A 26061-nucleotide genomic window follows, 5' to 3' on the forward strand; every position below is an offset into this window, starting at 1 on the left:
TTGGGGAAGTGAGGAAAGGATACTCAGGAAGATAATGAGGATTTAGGATAGGTGCCGTCTCTCAGCACAGACAGGAAGAATTGCAACCATGGGATCAACCCTTCGGATTGTAACATTTCCTCTTTATTCTTGGAGTTTGGGGTGTCTCTTTGGGGGAAGGAATAACAAAGGATGGGCTAGGTAGGGAATAAGGGACCTATTTAAATGCTTGGTGGGAAATAAAAAATACTGGGCCTCGAGGGTGCAAGGTGGGCGGGGAGAGGCACATTTCTGGTTGGCGATCGCTTTCCACCAAGTCTTTTCTTTCCTCCTCCACCCCTCGGGCTCGTCCCACTGTTCCGTTTTCGAGCATCCTCTCCGGGATCCCGCGCACTCCCAGCCGCCGGCTCGGGGAGGCGCTCTCGGCGGGGAGCCGAGGGACGGGATTCTCCAGGGCGCCCGGGGCAACCCGAGCAGCGGGGCCCGGGGAGCGCCGGCCGGTCCCGGGCACCCGGCCGCCGCGGAGCCTCCTCCGGGCGGCGCTAATTGCCGGCGCGTCCCAGGCCGGGGACCAGGCCCGGGTGATCCGAGGGGCCGCGGGGCTTGCCCGGGGCCACCCCACGGCCAGCCCGCCCGCCCGCCCGCGGTACAGACACCCCGCGTCCCCGCGCCCCCCGCGCCGCGCCGGCGCCTCGGCCGCCGGCCGGGGGTTATGAATGGGCGCAGCGGAAGCACCGCCCACCCCGGACGTGACGCTCGGCCAATGGCAGCGCGGGCTGCGTGGATGGATGAGGTCAGCGCTGTCGTGTCGGGAATGGAATGTGTAAGTGTAACATTCAGAACCGGGTAACATTCGGCGACCGAACGCGGCGGTCGGCAGCGATCGCGCGGGGCCCTGCGAAGCGCCGCTCGGGGCCGGCACTGCCCGCGGGGAGGACGCGCCGCCGCCGTCACCCAGCGCCGCCGCCGCCGCCGCCGCCGCCTGCAGCCGGGCCGCCGCCGCGCGTCCCGGGGGCCGGCCCCGCGAGCGCAGGAGTCCACACCGCCGGAGTCTTGGAGCCGCTGCAGAAGGGAATCAAAGAGACATGCAGGGATTTGTGAGGTTACGGCGCCCCAGCTGCAGGCTGCACTAGCCGGCTGAGCCCGGGGCTCGGCGGACTTGTGGGAACCCGAGTGCTCTGCACGGGGGTGCGGATGAGTTGAAGTTGCTTTCCCGGGGCTCGTTCTCCACGCTGCCGAGAGGAATCCGCGAGGCAAGGAAATCACTTCGTCTTGCCATTGATTGGGCATCGGGAGCTTTTTTTTTTTTTTTTTTCCTTTTCCTTCCCCCCCCCCCTCTTTCTTTTCCTCCGTCTTGTTGCATGCAAGAAAATTACAGTCCGCGGCTCGCCCGCCCTGGGTGTGCAATAGTCAGCCCCGCTGCCTCGCGTCCATTGTGCAGCCCAAAGATGAAAGACCGAAGGGGAGAAAGTTAAAGAAATCGCCCACATGCGCTGGATCAGTCCACGGCTTGGGGAAAGGCATCCAGAGAAGGTGGGAGCGGAGAGTTTGAAGTCTTTACAGGCGGGAAGATGGCGGACTGGAGCTGAAAGTGTTGATTGGGAAACTTGGGTGATTCTTGTGTTTATTTACAATCCTCTTGACCCAGGCAGGACACATGCAGGCCAAAAAACGCTATTTCATCCTGCTCTCAGCTGGCTCTTGTCTCGCCCTTTTGTTTTATTTCGGAGGCTTGCACTTTAGGGCATCGAGGAGCCACAGCCGGAGAGAAGAGCCCAGCGGTCGGAATGGCTTGCACCATCCGAGCCCAGACCATTTCTGGCCCCGCTTCCCGGACGCTCTGCGCCCCTTCGTTCCCTGGGATCCATTGGAAAATGAGAATTCCAACGTGCACATTTCCCCCCGGCAGAAGCGAGACGCCAACTCGAGCATCTACAAAGGCAAGAGGTGCCGCATGGAGTCCTGCTTCGATTTCACCCTTTGCAAGAAAAACGGCTTCAAAGTCTACGTATACCCGCAGCAAAAAGGGGAGAAAATCGCCGAAAGTTACCAAAACATTCTAGCGGCCATCGAGGGCTCCAGGTTCTACACCTCGGACCCCAGCCAGGCGTGCCTCTTTGTCCTGAGTCTGGATACTTTAGACAGAGACCAGTTGTCACCTCAGTATGTGCACAATTTGAGATCCAAAGTGCAGAGTCTCCACTTGTGGAACAATGGTAGGAATCATTTAATTTTTAATTTATATTCTGGCACCTGGCCTGACTACACCGAGGACGTGGGGTTTGACATCGGCCAGGCCATGCTGGCCAAAGCCAGCATCAGTACTGAAAACTTCCGACCCAACTTTGATGTGTCTATTCCCCTCTTTTCTAAGGATCATCCCAGGACAGGAGGGGAGAGGGGGTTTTTGAAGTTTAACACCATCCCTCCTCTCAGGAAGTACATGCTGGTCTTCAAGGGGAAGAGGTACCTGACAGGGATAGGATCAGACACCAGGAATGCCTTATATCACGTCCATAACGGGGAGGACGTCCTGCTCCTCACAACCTGCAAGCATGGCAAAGACTGGCAAAAGCACAAGGATTCTCGCTGTGACAGAGACAACACAGAGTATGAGAAGTAAGTGGCTGGCTGAGGGGGTCTCTGCCGGATCAGCCCTGGGCCCTGCCCACCTTGTCCAGGTGTGAGATGGGGGCATTCGGGTGGGGCGTAGGACCCCTCTGTACTCGTCCTTCCTGTTCTGAGCCTGGCACTCAGCTGCCGGCTCAAGGTGTGAGCTGGCAGCTAGGAGCTGGGGACCCAGAGTCAGAGCTCCTGGGGCAAACAGAAAAGCCTGGAGCACTTTCCTGGGCCAAGTAGGTGACAGTGTCTCCCTCTTGCTTGGAAAACCTTCAGGGCCATGTGTCTCCTGTGAAAGGTGTGGGTTTGACCCAAGTGTGGAAACTGCTTCACCAGCAGGTGCTGGGAAGGTGTTTGTGAGGGGTGGGGGGGGCGGGTGGTATCTAGGGCCCCCGAGAGGCTCTGAATCCACCCACAGTCTGGAGACCTTCCCCCAAGATTGATGCTTTCTTTGCCTTTCTCACAAGCAGGGGGAACTGCTTTCCCTGGGATTTTCCTAGGCTCCAATTGTCATCTTTACTTGAGCCTTATATTTCTGTTAGCAGTGGAAATGTTTTGCTTTTAGCTACTAAACTTTCTGTGCCTCTCTCTTCCTACCCCCATGGCATTGCCTTTTATGAAGGGAGAATATAAGTTGGTTGGGGTGGCCTTTGAGTCTTTCTTTCTTTCTTTCTTTCTTTCTTTCTTTCTTTCTTTCTTTCTTTCTTTCTTTCTTTCTTTCTTTCTTTCTTTCTTTCTTTCTTTCTCTCTCTCTCTCTCTCTCTCTCTCTCTCTCTCTCTCTCTCTCTCTCTTTCTTAAATTCATTCATTCATTCATTCATTCATGTCTATTTGTTTGTATGCATATAGCCTGTCCGGTTTCTAGAAGAAGCTGTTTTTAAAATCTGGGCCTCAGCCCCACTGCTGTAAACTCCAGTTGCTAATTTAGATTTCCCTATCCCTTTTGTCTATTTGCATATAAATCGGAGACTGTTACACTTTGAATGGCTTGTGAAGCCTCCTTTCCCTCTGTAGTGAGGCACGTTTTGTCCAGTTGCTAAGTAACTGAGTTGCTTACTTTGTAGCCTTTCTCACTCTTCCTTTTTCCTTCTCTTTGACAGTAACTGACACACAGGATTAGGGGTCAAAACTAGTCACAAACTTGCTTTAACTTGAGCTTGGCGGGTCTGTTTCTTAGTAGATGGGGTCGGTACCCCAGACTCACTTGTATCTGGCTATGAAAGAGGTAGTGAGTTCCTGCAGTGCATTTCCACGTTACGCCAGTTAAGAACCAGAGCAGCCTTGTGCTACCCATGGAAGGAAGGGGAACCTCTCAGCTGAGTACAAGAGGAACTGGCAGAGGTTGGCAGATTTTGCAGTTGATTCATGAAATGTAGAATAGGGGAAACGCTTCGCAAACCTGATTGGAACAGGGGAACAGGAAGGGGTATGATGGGATAGAGGCCCTGAAATGAAAGGTTTATTGTTGTCTGTGGATTTCCTCAGACACTCGGGCCTCTGTAGGAGTGATTGGAAGGGACATTAAAGTCCTCCTGTACTTGATCGGAGACAGTGGAGGAGAAAGTGTCCCACACTCAGATTCCCCAACTCCCAACACCTTGCTTTTCAAGCATAAGAAAAGCCTAAGGCTAGCGTCAATTAGGAATCTATATGTTACTCTTCTTCAGGGGAAGTTATATGTGAATTTTGAGTGCAGTTGCAATGGATTAAAATTTTGTCACAAAAGAAACAAACTGATTCCTAATGAACTGCTTTGTTTACACGACGTTTACATTGACCTATCCCGGTGGGTGCTTGTAAGAAAAAAAACCGCTTATAGCCTTTCAGGAATTTCTTTGTCTGGCTTATGGTGGAGTAACTCGAGATGAAGTCTAACCTTTCAGTGTCTTCCAACGCAAGCCTCACCGACTTTTGTAGCAAGATCCTGGTGGTCTTTATTTTTCTAAAGGCGCTGGAGCTGAGATCTTACCATAGGAAATTTGAAATATACATTTATTTGGGAAGCACCCTCAATCCAAGAAAACAGTCCTACCTTCTTTACTCTCTTACTCCCAAAATAAACATTAAATCTCTACAGCCTCTGCTGAAGCTTTTTCTAGAGATTGGCAATGAAAGAAGGAGTTGATTTCCTAGAAACTTTAATTTTTGCTAATTAAATTTAATTTTTGATTTCTTTGTGATTGAGCCAAGAAATCTGACACCCACACCCTACCCTTGTTTTGGTTGATGTTTAAAGACCACAAGGGGTCAGGACCTCAGGCTTGGGCCTCATCAGAAAAGTGGCATTGAGTTAGGAAAGCAAGTTTTCTCTCTTTTCTCCCGAACAGGGGAGCAGGGATTTCTTGAGCAGAGTCTCTCTGGATTTTCAACCTGTCCACCTTTTGCACACTTTCCAGTTTTAACCTTGTTTACTAGGATAGGATGGTGCTGCAGAATGCCTGGTCTACGTGCAGTTTTAACTCATTCCTCTCATTGAGTTGTCAGAACTCTGAGAAATGGTGCTGGCAAACATGATGTCCTTTTACTATTGACTTTGGGACACAAGAAGGTGAAAAATGAGCCCTGAATCTTGAGATCAAGTGAAATAAGACAGAAAAAGTCAAGAACCATACGACTTCATGAACTGTGGGATATAAAACCACAGGCAAAAAAGGAACAAGGCAAACACATAAAGAAACAAAAACTCATAGACACAGACAACAGTTTAGTGGTTACCAAGGAGTAAAGGGAAGAGGGGGTGGTAGAAGAGGATAAAGGGGGTCAAATAGGTGGTGATGGAAGGAGAACTGACTCTGGGTGGTGAACACATAATGCAATAAACAGATGAGGTGTTATAGAATTGTCCACTTGAAACCTATGTAGTTTTGTTGACCATTGTCACCCCAATAAATTAAAAAAAAAAAAAAAAGAAAAGCAAGGAAAGAAAAGAGTGAGCCCTGTAATGTGGCCAGAACGCTCTTGCAGAGGAAGTAATGCCTGTTGTGTTCTCAAGGGAGAACAGCTACTATGCTTCCTGTGCTGATGTTTTCTGTAAGTCAGCCTTGCATCTGCGAGATGCAGAACTCCAGAAATCCAGTGCTGACCTCCCCAGGGCTTTTAGAGAAGGAGGTGATGTTGAAGGTAGTCCGTAGAAGTCATCGAAGTTGGACTTTGCACACAGACGCATTGTGTGACTTTGGATGCGTTACCTTGAAGGTTAGTTTATCCTTTCGCGGAATGGGTTGTAGACTCCTTCAGGGGTGCTCTAAGCATTCATCTTGTTGTGGCGTGGAAAAACACGGTCAGTTTTCATCTACTTCTTCTTTTTTTTTATCAGCAAGTACCTCTGAAAACGCTTCAGTTTAATTTGCTGTCACAAGCAACGCCATGTAAATTGGGTTTGGACTTGTGGGGTCTGATAATCAGATTGAACATTTAGGGTATCATGGCGGAGTTAGGATACTATAGGATGTATGCAAGTGTGTCAACTAAGAAAAAGTTACTTTCAGTGAAATTTAATGTTAGGCGACGATAAAGATCTCGTGCTAAATGGTCGAGGACATTCATCTCACCTGCGCTTTGGTGAAACTCAGACATTTGTTATTAGAAGTATAGAGAGCGACATGGAATAAAGAAAAACACTTTTCTCTTGTAAGAGAGCAGTGCGTTTTATCCAGAATTCCAGAATTATGTTAAAACAGCCATCTTTATGACAGTGATAATTAATTTTCATCAGTTACATATATTAACAGATGTAGATGACTCTGACTAAAATAAGTTGCTGCAGTGATTAGATGATTGGTAATGAGGCTTTACAGAAATTCTTTCTATTTTACATTCTTGGAACTTCTTATGCGTCCTTCCAGAATCACTGTATTTTTTGCATGACTTTTGTCGTGCAATCCTTTCACAGGGCATGATTGCGAAACTTCAAATTCGGCTTTCTGAAATAGAAGAAAGAGAAGGAAATGAGAGGTGGCTTCTATCTTTGACCCCTCCAAGGAAAGCAGTAGTGAATATTTTAAGCAGCTCTTCTGGGAACTGGCAGGGTTCTGTGCCCGCCTTTTGGACATCTTTTCCTGTGTTTATTGAAAGTACCTCGCTATCCTGGTATTTTTAAGGGTCTTGAAACTAAGTGATCATTCAGCTCCAACATCCTCATCTTACAGGTTTGGAAACTGAGGGATAGAATGTTCTTAAGGGATTTGCTTCAAGTCAGAGAGCGAGGTAGAGAGAGGCAGGGGTAGCCCTAGCATTCAAGCTTTCTGAATTTTTCCCTCTGACCTAGAATCTTCCACTGTCTGTTACAGACACACCTGCAAGCTCTGCAGACACTAGACCCTTATTGATGGTATTTCTTAGGGAATTTCTCTTGGAATCCTTTGGGAAGCTGATGAAGACTTTGGACAAACTTTGCAAAACAAAACACACGCACGTAACAATTTGTTATAAAGTTTTAGGGGTTGACACAGCCCCTACTAAGGGCATCCTCCACTTACAAACTCTTGCTCTAGGGCTTACGTTTTGCTTTTCTTTGCTAACGAAGATGTCAAGATGTCAGTCCCGGAGCTTTTTAGTTTAGGAGTTTTTTGGACCTTTCAGTTTGTCCCTAAGAAGTGTAGGGTCTAGGCTGGGAATTAACTGAATGGTAAGTTGCATTCAGGTGCATTTACAGCTAAAAGAAGTTGTACACAAGACACATAGTAATTTTTAAATGATTATTTGCTTATTCCTCATTATCCCAGACTATATTAGCAGACACCCTGAGCAAGTGCGTGGTGCAGCAGGGAACCTTAGAGGACGGTTTTCTTCCTCCAAAATGAAAGGTAGAAATTGTACTTTTCAGGTTTTGTTTGTTTTGTTTGTTTTTTTTTCAATAGTTTACTTAAATTTTTTTTAATTTTAATTTTTTAATTTTTTATTGGTGAATATTGGGGAACAATGTGTTTTTCCTGGAACCATCAGCTCCAAGTCAAGTTGTTGTTTTCAGTCTAGTTGTGGAGGGTGCAGCTCACTGGCCCATGTGGGAATTGAACCAGCGACTTTGGTGTTACGATCACTGTGCTTTAACGAACTGAGCCAATCGGCCTCCCCATACTTCTCACATTTTAAATGTAAAATATTAGCACCTTTTCCCCAACAGGTGTATCAAAGCATTTCTAAAATAAATCACATAAGCACAGTGTAAAAACAGATAGGGCCAGCCCTGTGCAAAAGTATGAAGTTGGCAAGCACGTCTCTCGCTGAGGTTCTAGTTCTCTCTGCTTCCCCCTTTCTCACCTCCTCTGAACTTGCCTTTTTGAAAACACCTGAGAGCCTCATGTATAAGGACCCTACGAGTGTAGGTTGGGGGGTTGTGTGCTGCTTCTAGGGACATTTGCATTTTGATTGAGTGCAGTTCAACAAATGAAGGTTTAGAGTGGAATCGGTGACTTAGCGAGGAGCCTGCAGGATTTTATCATATAGAAAATGGCTTGCTGCTAAGGCTTCCACAGGCCCCGCCTCTGGGAGGCCACCTTTGGTCCCCCTGACTGTGACAGCAGCTTTGAATGGGACAGACTTGGCAAAGGGGGAGCTCTCACACCCTCAGGTGGTGTTTGTTCTCTTTGTCTGAAGGCAGATGTGCCTCTCCAGAACACTTGTTAGAAACACCTGCCAGCAATGACCTTGAGTATCCTAATGTCACACCAGAGGTTGTGTTTGATAGGGCCTGGCTGCTGTGCCTCACACCCATCTTGCAAGGTGTCTTGACAGGCCATTTTACAGGTGTGTAAACTGAGGCCAGTTGTGGTGAGGTGCTTTGTCTAAGGCTGCCCAGCTTGCAAGTGGCTGAACTAAGGCTCCCGGTTCTCCCGTTTTCACTGAGGCTTGCTTCTACCTCATGACATTCACTTTTCAGTACAGCCTCTTCAGAACAAACCAGGTCCGGCTAAGTGGTCATTGGATTCTGCTGTCTTCTGAACATGTTCCATGTTCAGACGTGAACATGGGAGCTGGTGTTCCCATGAGCTTAAGGACAAAGCGCTTTTACTTAGAGCCCTTTCACCTGTGACCATGTTCCTTTAATAAACGGGACACCCTCAAAACCAGAAGGTTTATCGAATGCTTGTTACTTAAATTTACCTTCATTGGCTCTTTTAAGCCTTTCAACAACAGTATGAAGTGGGTTAAACCCCCATTTTACAGACTGGAATGCAGGCCCGGAGACAGTGAAGTAAGAATCCCAAAGTCACATCTAGGGAGTCCATGGCGGTGTTTTAACCAGGGTCTTGGATTCCCGAGACCATTCTCTTTCCTCCACAAACTATTACCATCTTAAAGAATCAAACAAAATGTCTACCTGTTTACATGGTAGTTATTAGTGAGTTCAGTGTAATTCAGGTATTTGTGCATCCGATCTGATTTCCATTGCTGTCCCTTATAAACATGTTTCCCATGAGGGGTTGAGAATTGGCTCAGAGGTGTGATAAAAATGCACCTAAGTCTGACAGTAAAGCATTGAGCGCCTCGAAGTTTTCTACTCTAGGAGTTTTATAACCTTGTCTACATAGATTCCGCTTTTGATTCTCTCCTAGAGCTCCTCTAAGAAAAGTGGGCAAGGGAACCAACCGTGTATGACCTTGCCCTCACTGATCGCACCCTGCAGGGGTGCCTTCTGTAGTTGTAGGTGAATGGTGAGATGGGATAGCAGTGACTGTTGTCCCTGGGGGACAGTGTGAGCCAACGGAAGTGGTAGAACCGCGGGAAGATTCCATTTCTGACAGAATGGGCCAGGTTTCTGGAACACACCCCACCATGGCTGCCATGTCCTCAGGCTCCCTAAAGAAAAACGGGGCTGAAAAAACTATCAATAGCATATGCAAAGCCTTTGTGGAAAACTGGGGAAACTCAGACGATATGAATATGAAAATAAATTTCTTCTTTAATCCCTATGGTAAGCGCTCCCTACTATTATTATTAAACGGTGTAGTCGGCCTGTTATAACACACATATATCAGGAATGCCAAAAAAAAAATGTATACAAGTGGACACTTGGGTCAGCGTTGCTCAAGGAGTAGTTCGCCGTCATCAGAAGTGTCTGGACGCTGATGGGAACCACTTTGAGCACCTCTTGTCATTGCAGAAGTCCAATGTGACTTGCATTCATCTTTGGTTATTGGTATCTATGGAGTATTGCAATTTTAATACGCTTTTTTCCTTTCTTAAAATGTGTATACATTGTTTTTGGCACCCTCTGTACATAAACTGCTCTATGATTAGATCTTTTTATCGCTCAGATCCAAGTACCTTTTATAGATATGGTAATCATTACTTAATTAATAGTAAGTAAATAATGAATTCAGTACATTTTCTTTAAGTGCCTTGTTTGTGCCAGACACATAGGCTCAGGAACTGGGGCCACCGCAGGGAGCAAACTCCTGCTCATTCTCACCTTTCTTGTCTGTTGGTTTTATCAACTTGAAGTCAGGCTTTAAATGCATTTTTGAATGTTGCTTTTTTTTCTTGACAGTATCCAAAAGCATTTTCCTCATTGACTAAATAGGAAAATCCTCTTAAAATATTAAAATAGGATTTTTAAGGGGCTGCAGGATGCTTTTTTGTTTATAACTCATAGTTTTGTTTATAACTCATTATTTAACCATTGACATTTTCTTAGAGATTTAACTTGTTCCTCATCCCTTTTTTTTTGTTTGTTTTTAATAAATAAGTCTGTGATGAATCTTACTGTATTGAGTATTTGTTTTCTTTTCGACCAGGATCTCTCTCAGAAACCAACACAGAACTTCTTCTCCCTCACCCCCAACCCAGTCTTTTGGGAAGAATAGCTATTTTTTGAGGTGAGGCCAAGCACCCATTTCAGTGGAGTAGCCAACATTAAATGACTGCTTAGATAAACATTTGTAGGTGTTAATTGGTCCTACATGGGATCTTTGAAGCTCCCACAACTTCTGTTTCCTTTGAAGTTTTGTTTTTGTTGGAGCCATAAACCTCCATGCCTTTCTTACTGAGCATGCGTCTTCTTTCTTTCTCCCTGCAGTATACAGCCTTTCCTGGGTTTCAGAACCTGCAGGCTTAACCTAGGTTGATGTCATTCTGTTAGCTAACTGTGTCAGTTAATCAAGGCCCTCTTTCTATTTTCTCTTTGATTGTTGACTCCATGGTCCATTGGAGGTGAATTGGGGCTTAGGTTTACCTCTGGGCATCCAGGTAAGGAAGGTCTGGGATTCCAAGTGGAAATGAAGCACTATTGCAAGTGATTTAAAAACTGAGACAGAAAACAAAGGGAACCTAAGTGTATGCCTAGTTATGTTCAGGGCTTTTGCATTGTAGTTGCCTTGAACCGCAGTGAGACTTGTGGGGATATACTTCCTCATTTTATGTGCCCTCTTGTCTTCTGGGAATCTCATTAGAAGAAAGCCTGTGACCCTGCACCAGGGAAGGAACTGACCCACACGGAGTCCTGTAAGCCTCAGTTTCCACATCTGCAAATGGGGATCGCAACATTCGTGCACAGGGTCGTTCAAATGAAGTGAAGGGTGTGAAGGTACCTAGTAACTCCTGAGTGTTCTACAAGGTGTTGTTATTACTAAAAGCCATCTCCCTGCCATTTTCTAATCAATCTCAGTGGTTCGCTTAGTTTCATAACTTGGCTGTTATCAAACAGGCCACAGAAATGATTCTGCTCATCTCTTCCTCGATACTGAATCCACAGGAAATTGTGGCCGGTGCCTTGGAAGCCCAGCCATTGTTTGTGTGGGCTGTGGAAAGACCTACCTGGGTCCTTCAAGCTGGAGCTTGCAGGTGGGGTGGCGCAGGGTGGGAGCAGATGGGGGCAGTCAGGCACTTACTTGACTGTATATCTTCCAAGTTCCCTGGTTGACTCCTCTAAAAATGCAGGTTACCCCTTTTGCAGTTGACTTTGTCGCCTTCATCAGTTGAGGGTGACATTTGGGGGGACACGTCATCCGCACGGAGCTCAGCTACACGGTAGCCTCACAGGCTCTTAGGTTGCAAAGAGCAGAAAATCACTCAGGCCACCTTAAGTACGTCACAGGATATATTGTGAGGTGACAGGGAACACACTGAACTGGAACTGGTTCCAGTACGTTCTTAGGACCCAGCGCAATACCTGGGATTACTGGCTCCTTTATTTCCCTTCTGGGCCTGTGTAGCTTCCTTGTCTAGAAGAGTGTTCCTGGGTGTGTCTTTCAACCCCTGGCCAGTCTTTCCTGAATCCTCTCTTCCAGGCTCTGGAGGAAGCCATTCTGATTGCTTTGCTGTGACCACGACTCCTTCTGGGAGAGCCATTCATAGGAGGCCACGTCTTAGGTGTGATGTGACCTCATCATTGAAAAGACTGCCCCGTCACATTGCCATTCTTGATTTAATTAGTGGCAGTCCTTTTGCAAAGGACAGCCTAAAGTTGCTTCCTGGAACAGAGGACTGTGGTTGGGGAAAGTTGGCTGTGGCAGGTGCTGTTGAAGCCATATCCTGTTGGCACTGACCTGTTCGAGCCCAGTTGATGATGGTGACAGTAACAGCTAGTATTTCTGTAGCGTGTACTGTGTGTTGAGTCATGAGCAGTAGTATCTTCTGTAATCTCGGTGTCCAACTTCGCAGGAAGATACTCATTTTAGATGCAAAATGGAGGCGGAGAATCTTTAAAAGTGATTTTCCTCAGAGCATGCACCTAGGATATGCCCCGAGGTCACCTGACTTCTGAACCTGCATTCTTCACTGTAGCTTCGGCACAGCTGGAACTGATGTCAGAAAGGCCACACAATCACAGTGTGATGGATGGATAGAGAGTATCATTTGGGTTTCTCACCTAGCATTTATTTCATCTTAACTTTAGAGGGACAATTCTCACCAGTTTGGCAATCTGGTTTCGCAGCGCGCAGTAGATGAGAAGCAGTAAATTTAAAGAGAGCGCAATTCTTGTAGACAGATCTGGGAAGAAGGGACAGCTGGCAAGCCGAATGCAAGGGAGCAGGCCAGGAAATTATAAATGTAACGGCCAGAAGAACGAAAGAAGCACTGCCATTTAAGAACAGCTGGCCCGGAGCCCGAGAGTGTGTCCTGCAGACACTTCTGGAGTCTGCCTGTAAATCCCACCCCCTAGCCCCGTGCCTGTCACCAACCTGAGCTTCTGTAAATATTTAATGGACTACACCACTGTGCCGTGTTGACCCTGCGTGATCACTTGTGTACACTGTCCTTTGTTTAAGAAAGTGGAGCAACCAGGAATGCATTCTACAACTCCTTTTCCCCAGACGGTGAACATGAAAGTGTTTGGGGGCTCCTAAGAATAAATTCTCCATTTGAAAACTTCCTACCCAGCTTAGCAAGTTCTCCCAGGGCTCCGGGCCTGTGGGGGTCTCCTTTGAGTTAGCATTGCGGTCCTGGTGCTGGCCGCTAACTCAGATTTCTGGGGTTTTATGACACCTCTCTGCACTTGTTATGAGCAGTCAAGTTTCCTGGCATTGTGGTGCATGCTTATGATGCTAGTGATTCTTGATTGACAGGTGCCCAGAGTGGGCCATGGGCTCAGGTAAAGAAAATGGCCCTGGATCATTCTGGCCCGCCTGCCCGAGGTATTGGGGCATATGGCGGTTGGGGATTGGAGAAGGGAGGTGCCCATGAGAGGATGAGGGGACATCTGATCTGTTACTAAGGGGTTGCCCTGGCAGGTATGTTGGGGCGCATGTCATTAGCCTGCTTTTCCCACCTTCCCGGGGTGCCCAGGATGGGGGCTGACGGGTGGAGGTATAGAATGGATTGCACACTTCCTAAATATATTCCAGAACCCTGACAGATGGGTGGAAATCATGTACAGCTCAGCTGATAAAAGACATGACCATGCCACCTTTGTAGTTGCACTTGCCCCAGAGGCTTCTGGTATCACATGACAGCAAGGTGAGAGTGCTCCAGCTCAGCCTGCCTTTCCATCACCAGCCCAGTGGCCGAACCACATTATTCCTCTGTCTCCCTCGTCTCTCTTTTTTGAAAAGCTGCACCCTACCCCCAGCTCCATATGTTACGTCTTCCAGAGTCACTTCCTTGATGGCCTCAGATGTGGACAAATTCTCCTGGTATGTGCTCTTAGAGAACATGTAATACTTGCTGCAGCTGTGGTTTTCTATTCATTTAGCTATTTGTTTTTCTGTCTCCCCAGTAGATTGTACAGGTCCTGAGGGGAGAATTCATGTTGACTTTTCATTAATGTACTCAACAAATACTTGTCGAACACCTACTCTGTGCAGGCACTGGGGATGGGGATTGAGCAGTGAGCAAAACAGACACATCCCTGCCCTCTGGATGTGTATTGCCTGGTGGCTGGAAGCTGATACCATGCCACTTATGGCTCCTTAGAAGGCGCTAGATGCTGTGAAGAAAAGCAGCTCATGGACAGGGTTTAAGTCAGTGGATCCCTATCTAGGGGGGCCCAGGCCTTACTCCCAGCCAATCAGACTCTAGGGATAAAGTTTCAGGTTTTGCAAAAGCTTACAAGGTGATGTGGGTGCAGGATGAGAGTGGAGGTGAGGGTTTTGCAGTTTAAAACACGGAGGGGAAGGAAGGCCTCATTGGGAAAGTGACATTGAGCTCACTCACCGATGTATTGTCACAGCCTAGCACTGAACCGAGGTACCCAGTTTGAATAAATGAAAAAAAAATCACATTTATTTAACCAGTGGAAATGTTACCCCTGTTGATCATGTATTCAAAGGATGAATTCTGCAGATTTCACTGTCTGGTTTACAGCACAGGCCTCCCTTGCGTAAGCTAAGCTCTTTTCCATCGTTTGCTGATTCACCGAGAGTTTTTTTTTGTCTTCAAACGGGATGTTTCTGCCAATAAACCTTTTTTCCCCCAAGATAGTTTCTTTCTTTTTTCTTTTTTCACTCTTCTGTTGGATATGAGTATCAGTGAAACCAAATTAAAAATGAACTGAGGGGGTTTACTGCATACTATGAATCGAAAGAGTTTTTTTACAGGGGAAACCATGATGGTCTTTTTAGCATTTAATTTTAACAGTCTGTAGGTATTGGGACTTTTTGTCCCTCCTTCATTGCAACTTTTTCCCCAAGTGGTTGGTTGCATATAACTTTTGGCTTACGTTTTTTTTTTTTGTTGTTGCTCAGGTTACATCCAAACTCTGTTAACTGATATTGAAGCATTGCCCCAGAGTATATAATAACATAGTGCTTAATTGAGCTATCAGACTTCTGATGAATTCATATTGAGATTTACCATTTAATTAAAAAGCGAAGGGGAAGAAAAAGCAGAGGGAAGGTGTACGATTGTTTCTCCCACTGGCCTCCATTTTCTGCCTGTAAAACCTGGCTTGTTTCTGTTAGCTCGTATGGGATTTTGCATCAAAGGACTCAAGGTATGTAGATAAAATGGAGAATGCACTGTATCTCTATCACTTGGCTTCTTAGTAGGTCTTTATAAAATGGATTCAGATTTGGTAGCAATCCTGCGACACTTGATGAAGTCTGAATTATGTTTTATGTTTTTACAAAGCTTGGTAAGGTCATTTACCCAAATGATTTTTAGGTCTGTGTATGTGCACCAATCTGAAAAATCTAATCAGAGAGGTTCTAATACTGTAATGCTTTTGCTTTGCTGAGAGGCAGAGAATAAATTTTTCTTGAAAACACCCATTTCTTATGTATCCTGCATGCTCCTTTAAAATTCACACTGCATTAAAAAAGCCACCTTTAAGCAACACCTTTTATAACTGCATTTTTAAGTATGCAAGTGCAATGTTGCAAACCTGTAGGGCAGTCAGTCTTTTATTGATTGAAAGAGTAGAAATGTATAATATTTTCTGTACTTAGAATGTAGAGTTATGTTACATATTTGAAAAAAATTGAACAGTATTTTATGCTAAGGTAAAATTATATTCCTGAATGTTTAGTACAGTTAAAAGATAGAGTAGTATTTTTCCTGCACTTATTTTAAACTTAGCTACTATGTCTGAGTCCCGCAAGTAGGATGAAAGAGGGCAAAAAAAATTATCAAAGTAAATCATTTTGTATTGATACTGTTGACGTGTAACATTGTATTAATTTTAGGCATACAACATAGCGATTTGGTATATGTCTGTCTATATTGCAAAATGCTTACCTCAGCAAGTTTAGTTAGTATCCATCACCTCACATAGTTACAATTTTTTTTCTTGTGATGAGAATTTTCCAGGTCTGTTCTCTGAGCAACTTTCCTATATACAATATAGTATTATTATCTGTATAGTCAGGTGTTTCTGAACGACTGGAATTGTTCTGAGAAATGCGTCATTAGGTGATTTCATCACTGGGAACGTCAGAGTGCGCTTACCCAAACCTAGATGATATCTCCTTCTACACACCTGGACTCCATGACGTAGCCTATTGCTCCTTGGCTACAAGCCTGCACAGCCTGTTACTGTACAAAACAACGTGAGATTAAATCAAGCCCAAGAGAAAAGGGTGCAATCAAGAGACGTGGTAAACACGAGATGTGTGAAGGCTGCTACCGGTGTAACACGGTATACTGTTTGACAGTAACCTTTTTTTTTTTTTTTTTAAGTAGAAAGAGTACACTGTAAAATAATGATAAAAAGTATAGTATAGTAAATACACAAACCAGTAATAGTCGTTTATTGTCATTATCAGGTATTATGTACTGTACGTAATCGGAGGTGTTCTAATTTTATACAACTGGCAGCACAGTAGGTTTGTTTGCACCAACATCACCACAGACATGTAATGCGTTGCGCTACAATGTTACTATGGTTGCCGTGTCACTAGGTGATAGGAATTTTTCAGCTCTGTTATAATCTCATTGGACCACTGGCATAGATGCGGTCTGCTGTTGACTGAAAACTTGTTGTGCGGTGCCTGAGTGTAGTTACCATGCTGTACATTTCATCCCCAGGACTTCTTTGTCTTATAACTGGAAGCTTGTACCTTTGGACCACTTTCACCTATTTCGCCCATCCCTCCACCTCTTGCCTCTGGCAACCAGCAATCTGTTTTCTGTATCTATGATTTCAGTTTTTTTGAGATTCCACATATAAATGAGATCATACAATATTTGTCTTTCTCTGTCTGACTTATTTCACTTAGCATAATTCCCTCAAGGTCCGTCCATGTTGTCACAAATGGTAGGATTTCCATGTTGTCACAAATAGTATTCTGTGTGTGATGTTGTCACAAATAGTATTCTGTGTGTGTGTGTGTGTGTGTGTGTATATATAAATATGATATATGTTTTCCAAATATATATGACAATGGGTGATCTTCATTCATCCATTGATGGATACTTAGGTTGTTTCCATGTCTTGGCTCTTGTAAATAATGCTGTCAGAAGAAATCTTAAGTTTCTATAAAAATAAGCTAAGAAACAAGCAGCCTTCAATTCAAAGTATGAAGTAGATATTCTAGGGCATGTTGGCGACGGAGCCTCTTTAGGCCTCAGCTTTCCTTGTCTGCTTTTCCTGTACAGAGACCTATGAGCTCATTGCTGATTGTGTACGTACAGAGTATATCTGTATGTCTGTTGTTGTCTGCATGATGTTCAATCATGTTATGATGATGTCAGATAGTTTTGTCTGGAGCGAAAAGTAATAAGAATGTGGAAGTGACTTTGAAGAACTAGTGTAATTCTTGCATCATATAGATAAAGAAATGAGAGCCAGGGAAGTTTGGCAACTTGCCCAAGGTCATGTGGCCTGTGTGACAGAACCGGGAGTAGAACACACATCTCTTGATGTCCAGCCATGCATTGCCTGGCGTTTATGCACATGGGCTCTGGACATTGGTAGCTTGATTTGCAATAGAAGCTCTCCCATAGCTGTGAAATCTTGGGCGGCTTACTTCTCTGCTTTCTTCCCTTGTGAAGTGGAGATAATAATAATTCCTACATCACAGGGTTGTTACTGTGAGAATTAAATGAGTAATATTACACATAATATACTTAGCACAGAGCTTGGTACATAGTAAGCACTCAATAAATAACCATTGTTACTGTCATTATTTTGTCTGTTCCGTTATACCACGTGAGACTTTTAGGCTCCTATAATTTCAGTCTTACCCCTTGTGTGTGTTTACCATTGTTTTCATTTCATTTCTTTCATTTGACCTATCTGTTTACAGCTCATTATAATTGTAATGTGCAATAGGATACAGTAGCTTGCCAGTCATATAGAAGCTCAAGGTGGTTTGGCAAGTGCCCAGAATTCCAACCACCTGTTGTAACTGTTGCCAAAATGCAATAGATTTTCATTTCCCGTTAAGTCGTTCAACCAAGGATTCACATCATTCATATGACTTTGTCTTTAAAAAAAAAAATTCTTTCTCCTTTTGCAAAAGTATCGTGTTTCCCACCAGTTCTGGGAAGCAGCGTAATCACGTGGGTCTTCTTTTTCCTGCCTGGTGAAAATGCATTAGAAAGGTGGCAGCTGTGCCAGTGGGATCACCTGAAATGACTTTCTGAGATAAAACGGAGCAAGATAGGAAGATAAAACCAGTTTTTTTCTTCTCTATCAATTCAGGTAGCCAAACTGGGTGATCCCATCATGATGGGGCACTTAAGCGAAGCAGGAAGCGATAGCAGTGAACAACTTTCTACTTTCAACAGTTTCTGCGGCTCTTAACAATTGACGCCTTTTAGGATGGCATTATCCACAGCCACTGGTGCTAGACCTGCATACCGTGTTACGTTTAAGCAGCGTGTGACTGTCCTTCAGGATAAACTTCTCATCGCAGTCAGATTGAATGTCAGCGGTGTAACTTTTAGCCGGTGTTGTGCAGACCTGGGAGGGTTCAGACACATCGTAGCTTATATTTTCATTCTTTTCTCTCAGAGGGCACAGCTGCAGTTATGAACAAACACATTGTAAAAGCTTTCTTATAACACCATGTCTGCTACCAAATCCAGATGTGGTCTGATTCCTACTGGATTCCACACTGTAGCTTACTGTGATGGGGATGTACCACAGGTCATACCTTGTCCCTTGAAATGCCACCATATCCAAAAAAGAAGAAAAAGAAAAAGAGCATGTTAGAACAGGATTACATCCTGTCGTAAATCACAGAATCATATAGAGTGTTCTTTAACAGCAGCTTTTGAAACAGAGACTCTAGTGAATGGTTCACCCAGTAAACTGCGACTTTCTTGTCCTCATTTCAAATTTGACATTACTTGGCTTCAGACAAGAAGCTGGTGTATATTTTCTGCAGAACAGTGACGGATAGGCCTGTGTTTGCACGTGGAATACATATTTCAAATCCAAATTTTTTTTTTCTGGGAACATTATTGGGTCAGTATTGGATATTATTTTCTACCAAGAATCAAGATGCTCTTTTTAAAAGTACTATTTATCTTTCTTTTTGGTCCCCCTCTTTTAGTCCCAAATCCTCTTATTGCTTCTCCAATAAATACAAAATAGCCCTTCTTTCTCCCAGTAAGCTGACTTGTAGATTCACATAGCCGTGAGATGAAACTACTGTATTGTATTTCCAGTTAACTCATTTAATTAGGTGAGGTGAATTAATTGGAATTTTTGGACATGTTTCTGAAAGCCTAAAAGACTCTGTTTTGGAATTCCCAGGTATGGTGGCTTGCGAGCTCACTCTCTCAGTTTAATCCTGTTCAGGACGTGGCATAAGACCTATCATTTGAAGCCTGTCATTTGAGTTCCTCTTGGGGGTATAAAAATGGTCTAGTAATTTTTCAGATAGCAGAGCATAAATCAGTAGGCCATTTGGCCTGCCCTTCAGCCCAGGGCATTCTTTGGTAACCGCCAGCCTCAGCGGCCAAAGCCTTGAGAAAGCCTTTCTCTGTCCAGACTGTGCAGGTGAAATGGTGTCTAAGGGTTAGTTTCCAGCACCTGTGGAAGGACTCACTGAAGTTTTTCTCCCCGCTCTGTTCTCTCACCCAGTATAATTTTAGGGGTCTGGGCATGCAGGCTTTATGTCCTGTGAATCAGGGGCTGGGGAAATTCTGCAACTTAGACTGGCAGCAGTTTTAAACCTTAGAGCATTCTACTTGGTGCTGTAATCACTTAGTTTTGATCTCTCTGGGTGTAGACACTTTCTGAGGGAAAGCTAGTTCATTCTCTCTGCATGCCAGAGTTCACCCCCCACTGCAACTGTGTGCTCGATAGGTGCTGAGTTAAGTGTTACTATTGTTGATGAGCCCGTCCTTTCTTTAATCTAGAAATTCTAGAACCAGAACAGATGGAGGCATATTCTGGAAGTTTCCATGTCCTTCTTTAGTTTTCTTTGGCATAGTCTTTTTCAAACATAGATCAAGGAAGTCAGACCCAAAAAATCTTGGTATCAAAGTACACAGTACTTCCTTTCATGGTAGGAAAATTCACCCGGTAGCTTCTTTCTCTCTACCAGTTGCCTCCAGATAGCTTTTAATCATAGTTAATTTGGATGTTTCACAGTTTTTATTCTATGTGGACACAAATCTGTTAAGTCTTGTCTCAAGACTTCTGTATTTGTTTTTAATCTGTTTCCCAGGCATTAGCCCATCCTTAAGAAATACTTGTCAAATGAGTACCATTGGTCATGGTGGCCAGTTAGTGCAAAAAGAAAGACTTTTGGAATTGAATTATTAGAATTCTTTAATTTTGTTTGGAATCATCAGTCCAAAGGGCATGTGGGCATGTTAAATAGAAAAATGAGAGAGAGAAAAATAAAAGTTTAGAAGGACCCTGCCTCCCTTGAGGGTCAGCGTAGCATGCATCAAATTAGAGATTCACCAAAGTCAGATGATTTGCAATATTGAAACAGTTTGCACCTTTGATTGTCATTTCCATTCCGAGTAGGTTCCCGGTTGCATTCTGTAATATCCCTAAAAGCCTGCTTTATGAACTTGCACTCGATGTATTGTGTAAGATGGGCCTCAGTGCTTGGCCAGCTATACAGTTGTTTTTTAAAATTTTTCGATTATAGTTGACATTCAACATTATTTCATGTTCGTTTCGGTATGGTTTCTAGTACTTGGAATCTTGCTTCTTTTTGGGGTGCAGGCTGAGAGAGCAAAGTCACTGAAGAGAATCGTGGTGGAACTCGCCAGGCATCTCCACAATAGAAGAACCCTCTGTTCGTTCCTTTGGTGCTTCAGTTCCCCCTCCAAGGAGGGGACCAATTGTGCTGTGGGGACCAGAACCTCAGCCCTCACTGTCTGCTGATGAATGGGGCTCCAGCATGCTGTGCTCAGCCAACCACTTGTGGAACAATCAGTTTTCCTGGACTTCAATCCCTTAGCATATATATATGCAGGAGGGGCAGGGGTACAATTCTGTGGCCTCATCCACAGGGGACATGGTTTCCCACAGATTGATTTCAGTATCCACACATCATCCCTAGACCACTGCGTCCTTTTTTGCAGGCCTTTGGCGGACACTTGTCTGCAGAGCCGCACCTGGCACCTCCCACTACCACTGGCAAAGGATGGATTTTACACACCTCTTTTTCCTGGATACTTTCTAGCGGGTTATCAGGGACAATCAGAGGCACTTTGTGGCTGTTCTGAAAGCCCTCCCTCCGTTATGAGTCACACCACCCTGTTCTTTGCTTCTTCCTTTTAGTTACCCTTTTTTTTGCAGTAACCCTCCCTTCTTCCTGTGAAGGCTTATGCTCACCTGGGTGCGCACGCGCATGCACACACACACACACACACACACACACACACAGAGGCACGCACGCACACGCTTCCTGTCTCCTGACCCTCGCGCATCCTACCTCAATCCCCCAACAGCCATTCAAGTCTGGCTCATAAGGGTTCTCAGGTCAGAAGCTTGGTTTTACATCAAACTTTTAAGATACAGCCACCCAAGAGTTGCATCATCAACCACAATCTGGTGAATGTTTCGAAAGAAAAAAACTTTTTTTTTTTTTAAAATCCAGATTGCAGATTGCAGAAGTAATACCTGAGCTTTGTTCAAAGTGCCAACATAACAGAAAATGAAAGTTCCCTAGGTCTCCCCTTTACCGCCTTTAACAGTTGAGTGTTTCTTTTTTCTAGGCACATGGCATATTATTTTCTTGAAAAATAGGATAATTTTGTAATTTCTCTTTTCAATCACTTAATTATATCAAGCATGGTTCCATGCCAGTATAGATGTACCTGTCCCTTATCAGCTATAGGCTTATGAAAGTAATCATTTGGTTAGGTTATAACAGAGTGTAAAATGTGACATTTGATTTCGATTACCGTCTCTGTATATTCACTCTTGATTCTTGTCCTGAGAACGAGGAGTACCATATATCTATATCTATATCTATCTATATATATATATATATATATATATATATATATATATATATACATACTTTTTTTTAGCAAAATGAGGTGTTTTTTTGTGGGGGGGGGGATAACTAGTTTAAATGCTTTACTTTCTCAGTTGCCCATTCCTGTTTAAAAATCTATTTAAAGGCTAAAAGAGCATTTGGATTTTAATTGCTTTTTTTTAATGTGAAAATAATATATAGTTTACCTTTTCCATGTAGCCTGAAGACCAAAGTCCACTATCCAAAAAGACTGTCAGCCTCACGCAAAGGAATAAATGAAAGCTTTCCCTGAATCAGAAATACTCTGAGGTTCAGAATTGCAGATAGCCGAAAGTGAGCTATGACCCCTTAAGAAAGTGTGATTGGAAAAGGTTTGTTGATATTCTTTGTGGAAAGTTGGTTGCCAGATACAATTGCAAGCTGTTTTACATTCCTGCACATGGTGCTTTCAGAAGGTCTGTTTATTTTCTCTCTTGACATTAGTGAGTACAGACCATAACTGGCTAGATGATATCAAAGTCTAAGACCCGCCTGGAGAGTGGGTCTTACTATGTGATCAAAAGCAAACAAGAAAGCAAAAGCGAAGGACGGAAAAAAAAAAGTAAAAGGATACCACATTTTTCTCATTGTGGGACGAAAATGCTGCATGCTGAATTTTCACTTTCTAATTCGAACTGACAGTTGAACAGATATGATTTATTTCTTTGAGGTCTGGAAAAAATGGTTAAATTTTGTTCTTTTCTGTCTCCCCCCACTTTTTTTTTTTAAGAGTATGGGTGTATTAAGTCAGATAGCCACTTAATAACATGTCTTTCTATGATAAGTGCTTGCAGGTTAAGTCTGAACCATGCTAGAAATTACTTTGTGTTTTTCTGATATAGCAGAAATGAACGTGGTTCATTCCATCTCAACAGCTTTACCCAAATGGGTCAGAATGGACTGGCCTGATTTCATAAAGGAGGGCTAATACAGGGTCTGCTTTAATCCAGGTGCCAGTAAAACACATTGATTTTTTTTCCCCTCACCTCCAGCCTTTATATTTCCATGAACATTGGCCTTAATTTCCCCCCAGCAAGTCTATGAATGACCTTGTTCAAGTATCTCTTGCTGTCTTTAGCTTCCAAGTAGTAAGTCTGGCAATATTTCCTTTCTCAGCTCAGCCGGAGGAAAAAAGAGGTATTCCGCAGTTGTTGCTTGATACATTTACTTTCTACCTGCTGGCTTCAAAGAGTATTAATTTTTATGTGCTCCTTGTGCATTGTGTTTAATTAAAAGCAGTTCTATTCACAGAGGTACTTGTACAATTTTTTTCCCCCTGAAATGAATAAAACAAATAGGCATCTGGTATTTGTTTTGTATAACACGATCCCCATAAAATGAAGAATAATAAAACATAATTATCTGTAAAGGGTTGTTTTATAAGTCTGAGAATGGGCTTGTTTCTACCAGGTTTTTAAATTCTACTCATACGATAAAGAATCTCTTTGTCCATTAATACATAACAGCATTAACAACAAAAGCTTCCCAATTACGTACATGAAGCCAACTTACCTTTTATTAAACAATTTTTTTTCTATTACAGTATACATGATGAAAGCTTGTCACCACATTCCTTCTAGGTAAACACGTTAGATTGAAGGAAAATACTTATTTTCTGTTCTATATATTCCGTCCAATTGGGATAGCTTTATTTCTGATTTTCCCCCATAATTAACGAAACAATTCTATAGTCAGTTGCTGAATGTTTTTAGGCCACAGACCACTCTGTGGATTCTAAAACCTCCTTTTGGAAAAGTCAACACTTCCAACTTTTACATTGGTTTGTGTAGGGTGATAGGCCTTCTGATCCTTGGTTCCAAAGCCCTGGCAATACCTGATAGTTATTTTGAAAACTTCATCTGAAGCTAAGGTTTTCGCGTTAGTATATGAGTAGCTGATGACAGAATTTTGCTCAGTGGTATTGCTCATTGGATTTAATGTCAGGGTTCGACTCCTTCCTAGAAATGGAGGTACACTCTCATCTAAGGTTTAAAAAAAAAATCAGATTGTGGGAGGTATACAAATTATTAATTTCAGAGGTGGATTTGCTGTCAGAGTTGATGGCAGTGCCTGCATTCCTGGGGGTTCCTGTTCCCAAGACTTTTTATGTTTATCCAGCGCTAGGCACGAGCCTGGAAGTGGCGAATTTATCCTCTGAGGTTGTGTCCACTGCTGCAAGAATAAAAGAAGCAGTAACAAAGTCATGCAGTGCAGTATTTCAGGATGACAGTTTTATGTGCTTGTGTGATGTTGCAGATTCTTGTATGTGATATCGACCCTTTTCTTTTGAATCAAAGCACAGGGTTTTACTGGAGAAGGGAGGCTTCAGAAATAACTGAGTCTAGCCCCAAATCAAGCCTCGAAAGAATTATCCCATGCTGTCTACTATTAAGCTAATTGCTTACAGGAAGTAAAAGTACATATAGCTAATATTTATATCCAATTTGAAGAGTGATTTCTAATTTTAGACTTCTAACCCCTTTTTACCTTTTTACGCTGAAACATTCATATTATTATGAATGCAAGTTGAATGAAGTAGACATAGATACTTGGTTTCCCCTTCATGTTAGCATCTATTGGAGAATGGCTAGCTTAAAATAAGAGCATCCTCATCCAAAGGGAGCCTAAATATTCCAATTCCAGATCTGTAGGCACTTTGCGTGTTTATTTGAAATACCATTTGTGAACATACTTGGCAACTTGAAAGTGCCCAATTAAAAAGCTCTGTAGAAAGAGGAAGTCTGCGGATGTGCAATTAGTCTTTAGGATTCAGAGTGTTTCCTTTATGTCTTAGAAGGCCATAATATGAGATCTCTGGACACAGTAGTTTTATGCCAGGTGCTTAGAATAGAAAGCATTTCCGGGATGGATTATTTCTGTACTTTTGCCCCTAAAATGGTTTACATAAAGAGACTCCCAACTCCATCAAGATACTGGTGATGTGCAAAAAAATTTGGTGGTGTACTTTCCAAAATTTTACGCAACTGATAACTGTAAGTAGCCATATAAGTGATAGATGATACTTCACCATTATCCAAGAATGCTTAAGTTCTCAGACTCTGTATTTTGTTCGATTGACAGCCTTACCTCTCCCAACTTTTTTTTTTTTCTTTTAAAAGAGATGCAGATTGGGTGCCAGAGAATATGCCCAATATTGTGCTCTTCCTTACTAAAAAATGAAGCCTCACCAAGTAGAACCAGATGAGCCGTAAATTCTGAGATTATTTATAGTGTTTATTACAGAGAGACCAAAAACACTAAGCACTTAATAGCTTTCCTTATTTACAAGTCAGATTCATCTAAGGGATATTCTTCTTTTATTTTTCTGGTGCTGGAAGTGTTCCTTTAAAATAGATTATCAGGGAGGATACACAGTGACACAAAGTTTGTTGGCTGTAAAATGCAGAATGGATGAAGCTTTCCTTTTTTAATGCTCTGCAACAAAAAAAGATCCATTTTTATTTAAGTAAAAACACTGCTTTTTACCTAAATGAAGCCTCTCTCTCTCTCTCTCTCTCTCTCTCTCTCTCTCTCTCACACACACACACACACACACACACGTAACAGGACAGATAAATGTATGGGAATATGTGGCTCTTATTTCCCAATTATATAATGGATTCATTCCATTAAAGTTTGCGGTAAAGTGAATGTCTATTAATGTCTATTAAGTGAATTATTTTCCCCCTGTGACTTCTGTAGAAATGGTGTTGTCTTCCACTAGGCTTTGAATGTAAAATGTTTTCATGTAAGAATGCCAAGAAAAAAAAAAACGAAAGAAAAGAAACAAAAGAACAACCCTTTAAATACCATAAATCTAAAAGAAACACTAACTTTCTGATGAAGCTTCTTATGACTCTCAAAATAGTGCCTGTCAGTTAAACGATGGTATATGACTTTAATAACAAAACGGCAGTACAGGAGAGTATCACCATGCTGAAAGTGTAACTTTTCCCCCTCACCCTTGTCTCATTGTTCCCATGGGAGAGAGAACTGTGACCAAAGCTTTAGTAAATAGGTTATTTTCATAGCCTCAGCATTCTTGTGTCCATACTATATAAATTTGACATCCCAAGTTTTCTTCTGTTAACTCAAATATATAAGCTGAATATACTCACCTCTTTTTAAACATTTTCACCTAACCCTTCAC

At 43.2% G+C, this 26061-nt stretch overlaps 1 protein-coding gene across 1 annotated transcript in view; it reads left to right on the forward strand.

Moving 5' to 3' along the window:
- The first annotated feature begins 800 nt into the window (after positions 1 to 800).
- EXT1 (exostosin glycosyltransferase 1) overlaps positions 801 to 26061 on the forward strand; it is a 273137-nt gene continuing 247876 nt past the window's right edge. The window contains exons 1-2 of the mRNA XM_081070072.1: positions 801 to 881; positions 1008 to 2598. Of these exons, the coding sequence (XP_080926198.1) occupies positions 1637 to 2598 (962 nt within the window). The 5' untranslated portion in view covers positions 801 to 881; positions 1008 to 1636. The remainder of the gene's footprint in view (positions 882 to 1007; positions 2599 to 26061) is intronic.

Source organism: Rhinolophus hipposideros (genome assembly GCF_964194185.1).
Source record: "Rhinolophus hipposideros genome assembly, chromosome: 13".
Taxonomy (NCBI): Eukaryota; Metazoa; Chordata; class Mammalia; order Chiroptera; family Rhinolophidae; genus Rhinolophus; species Rhinolophus hipposideros.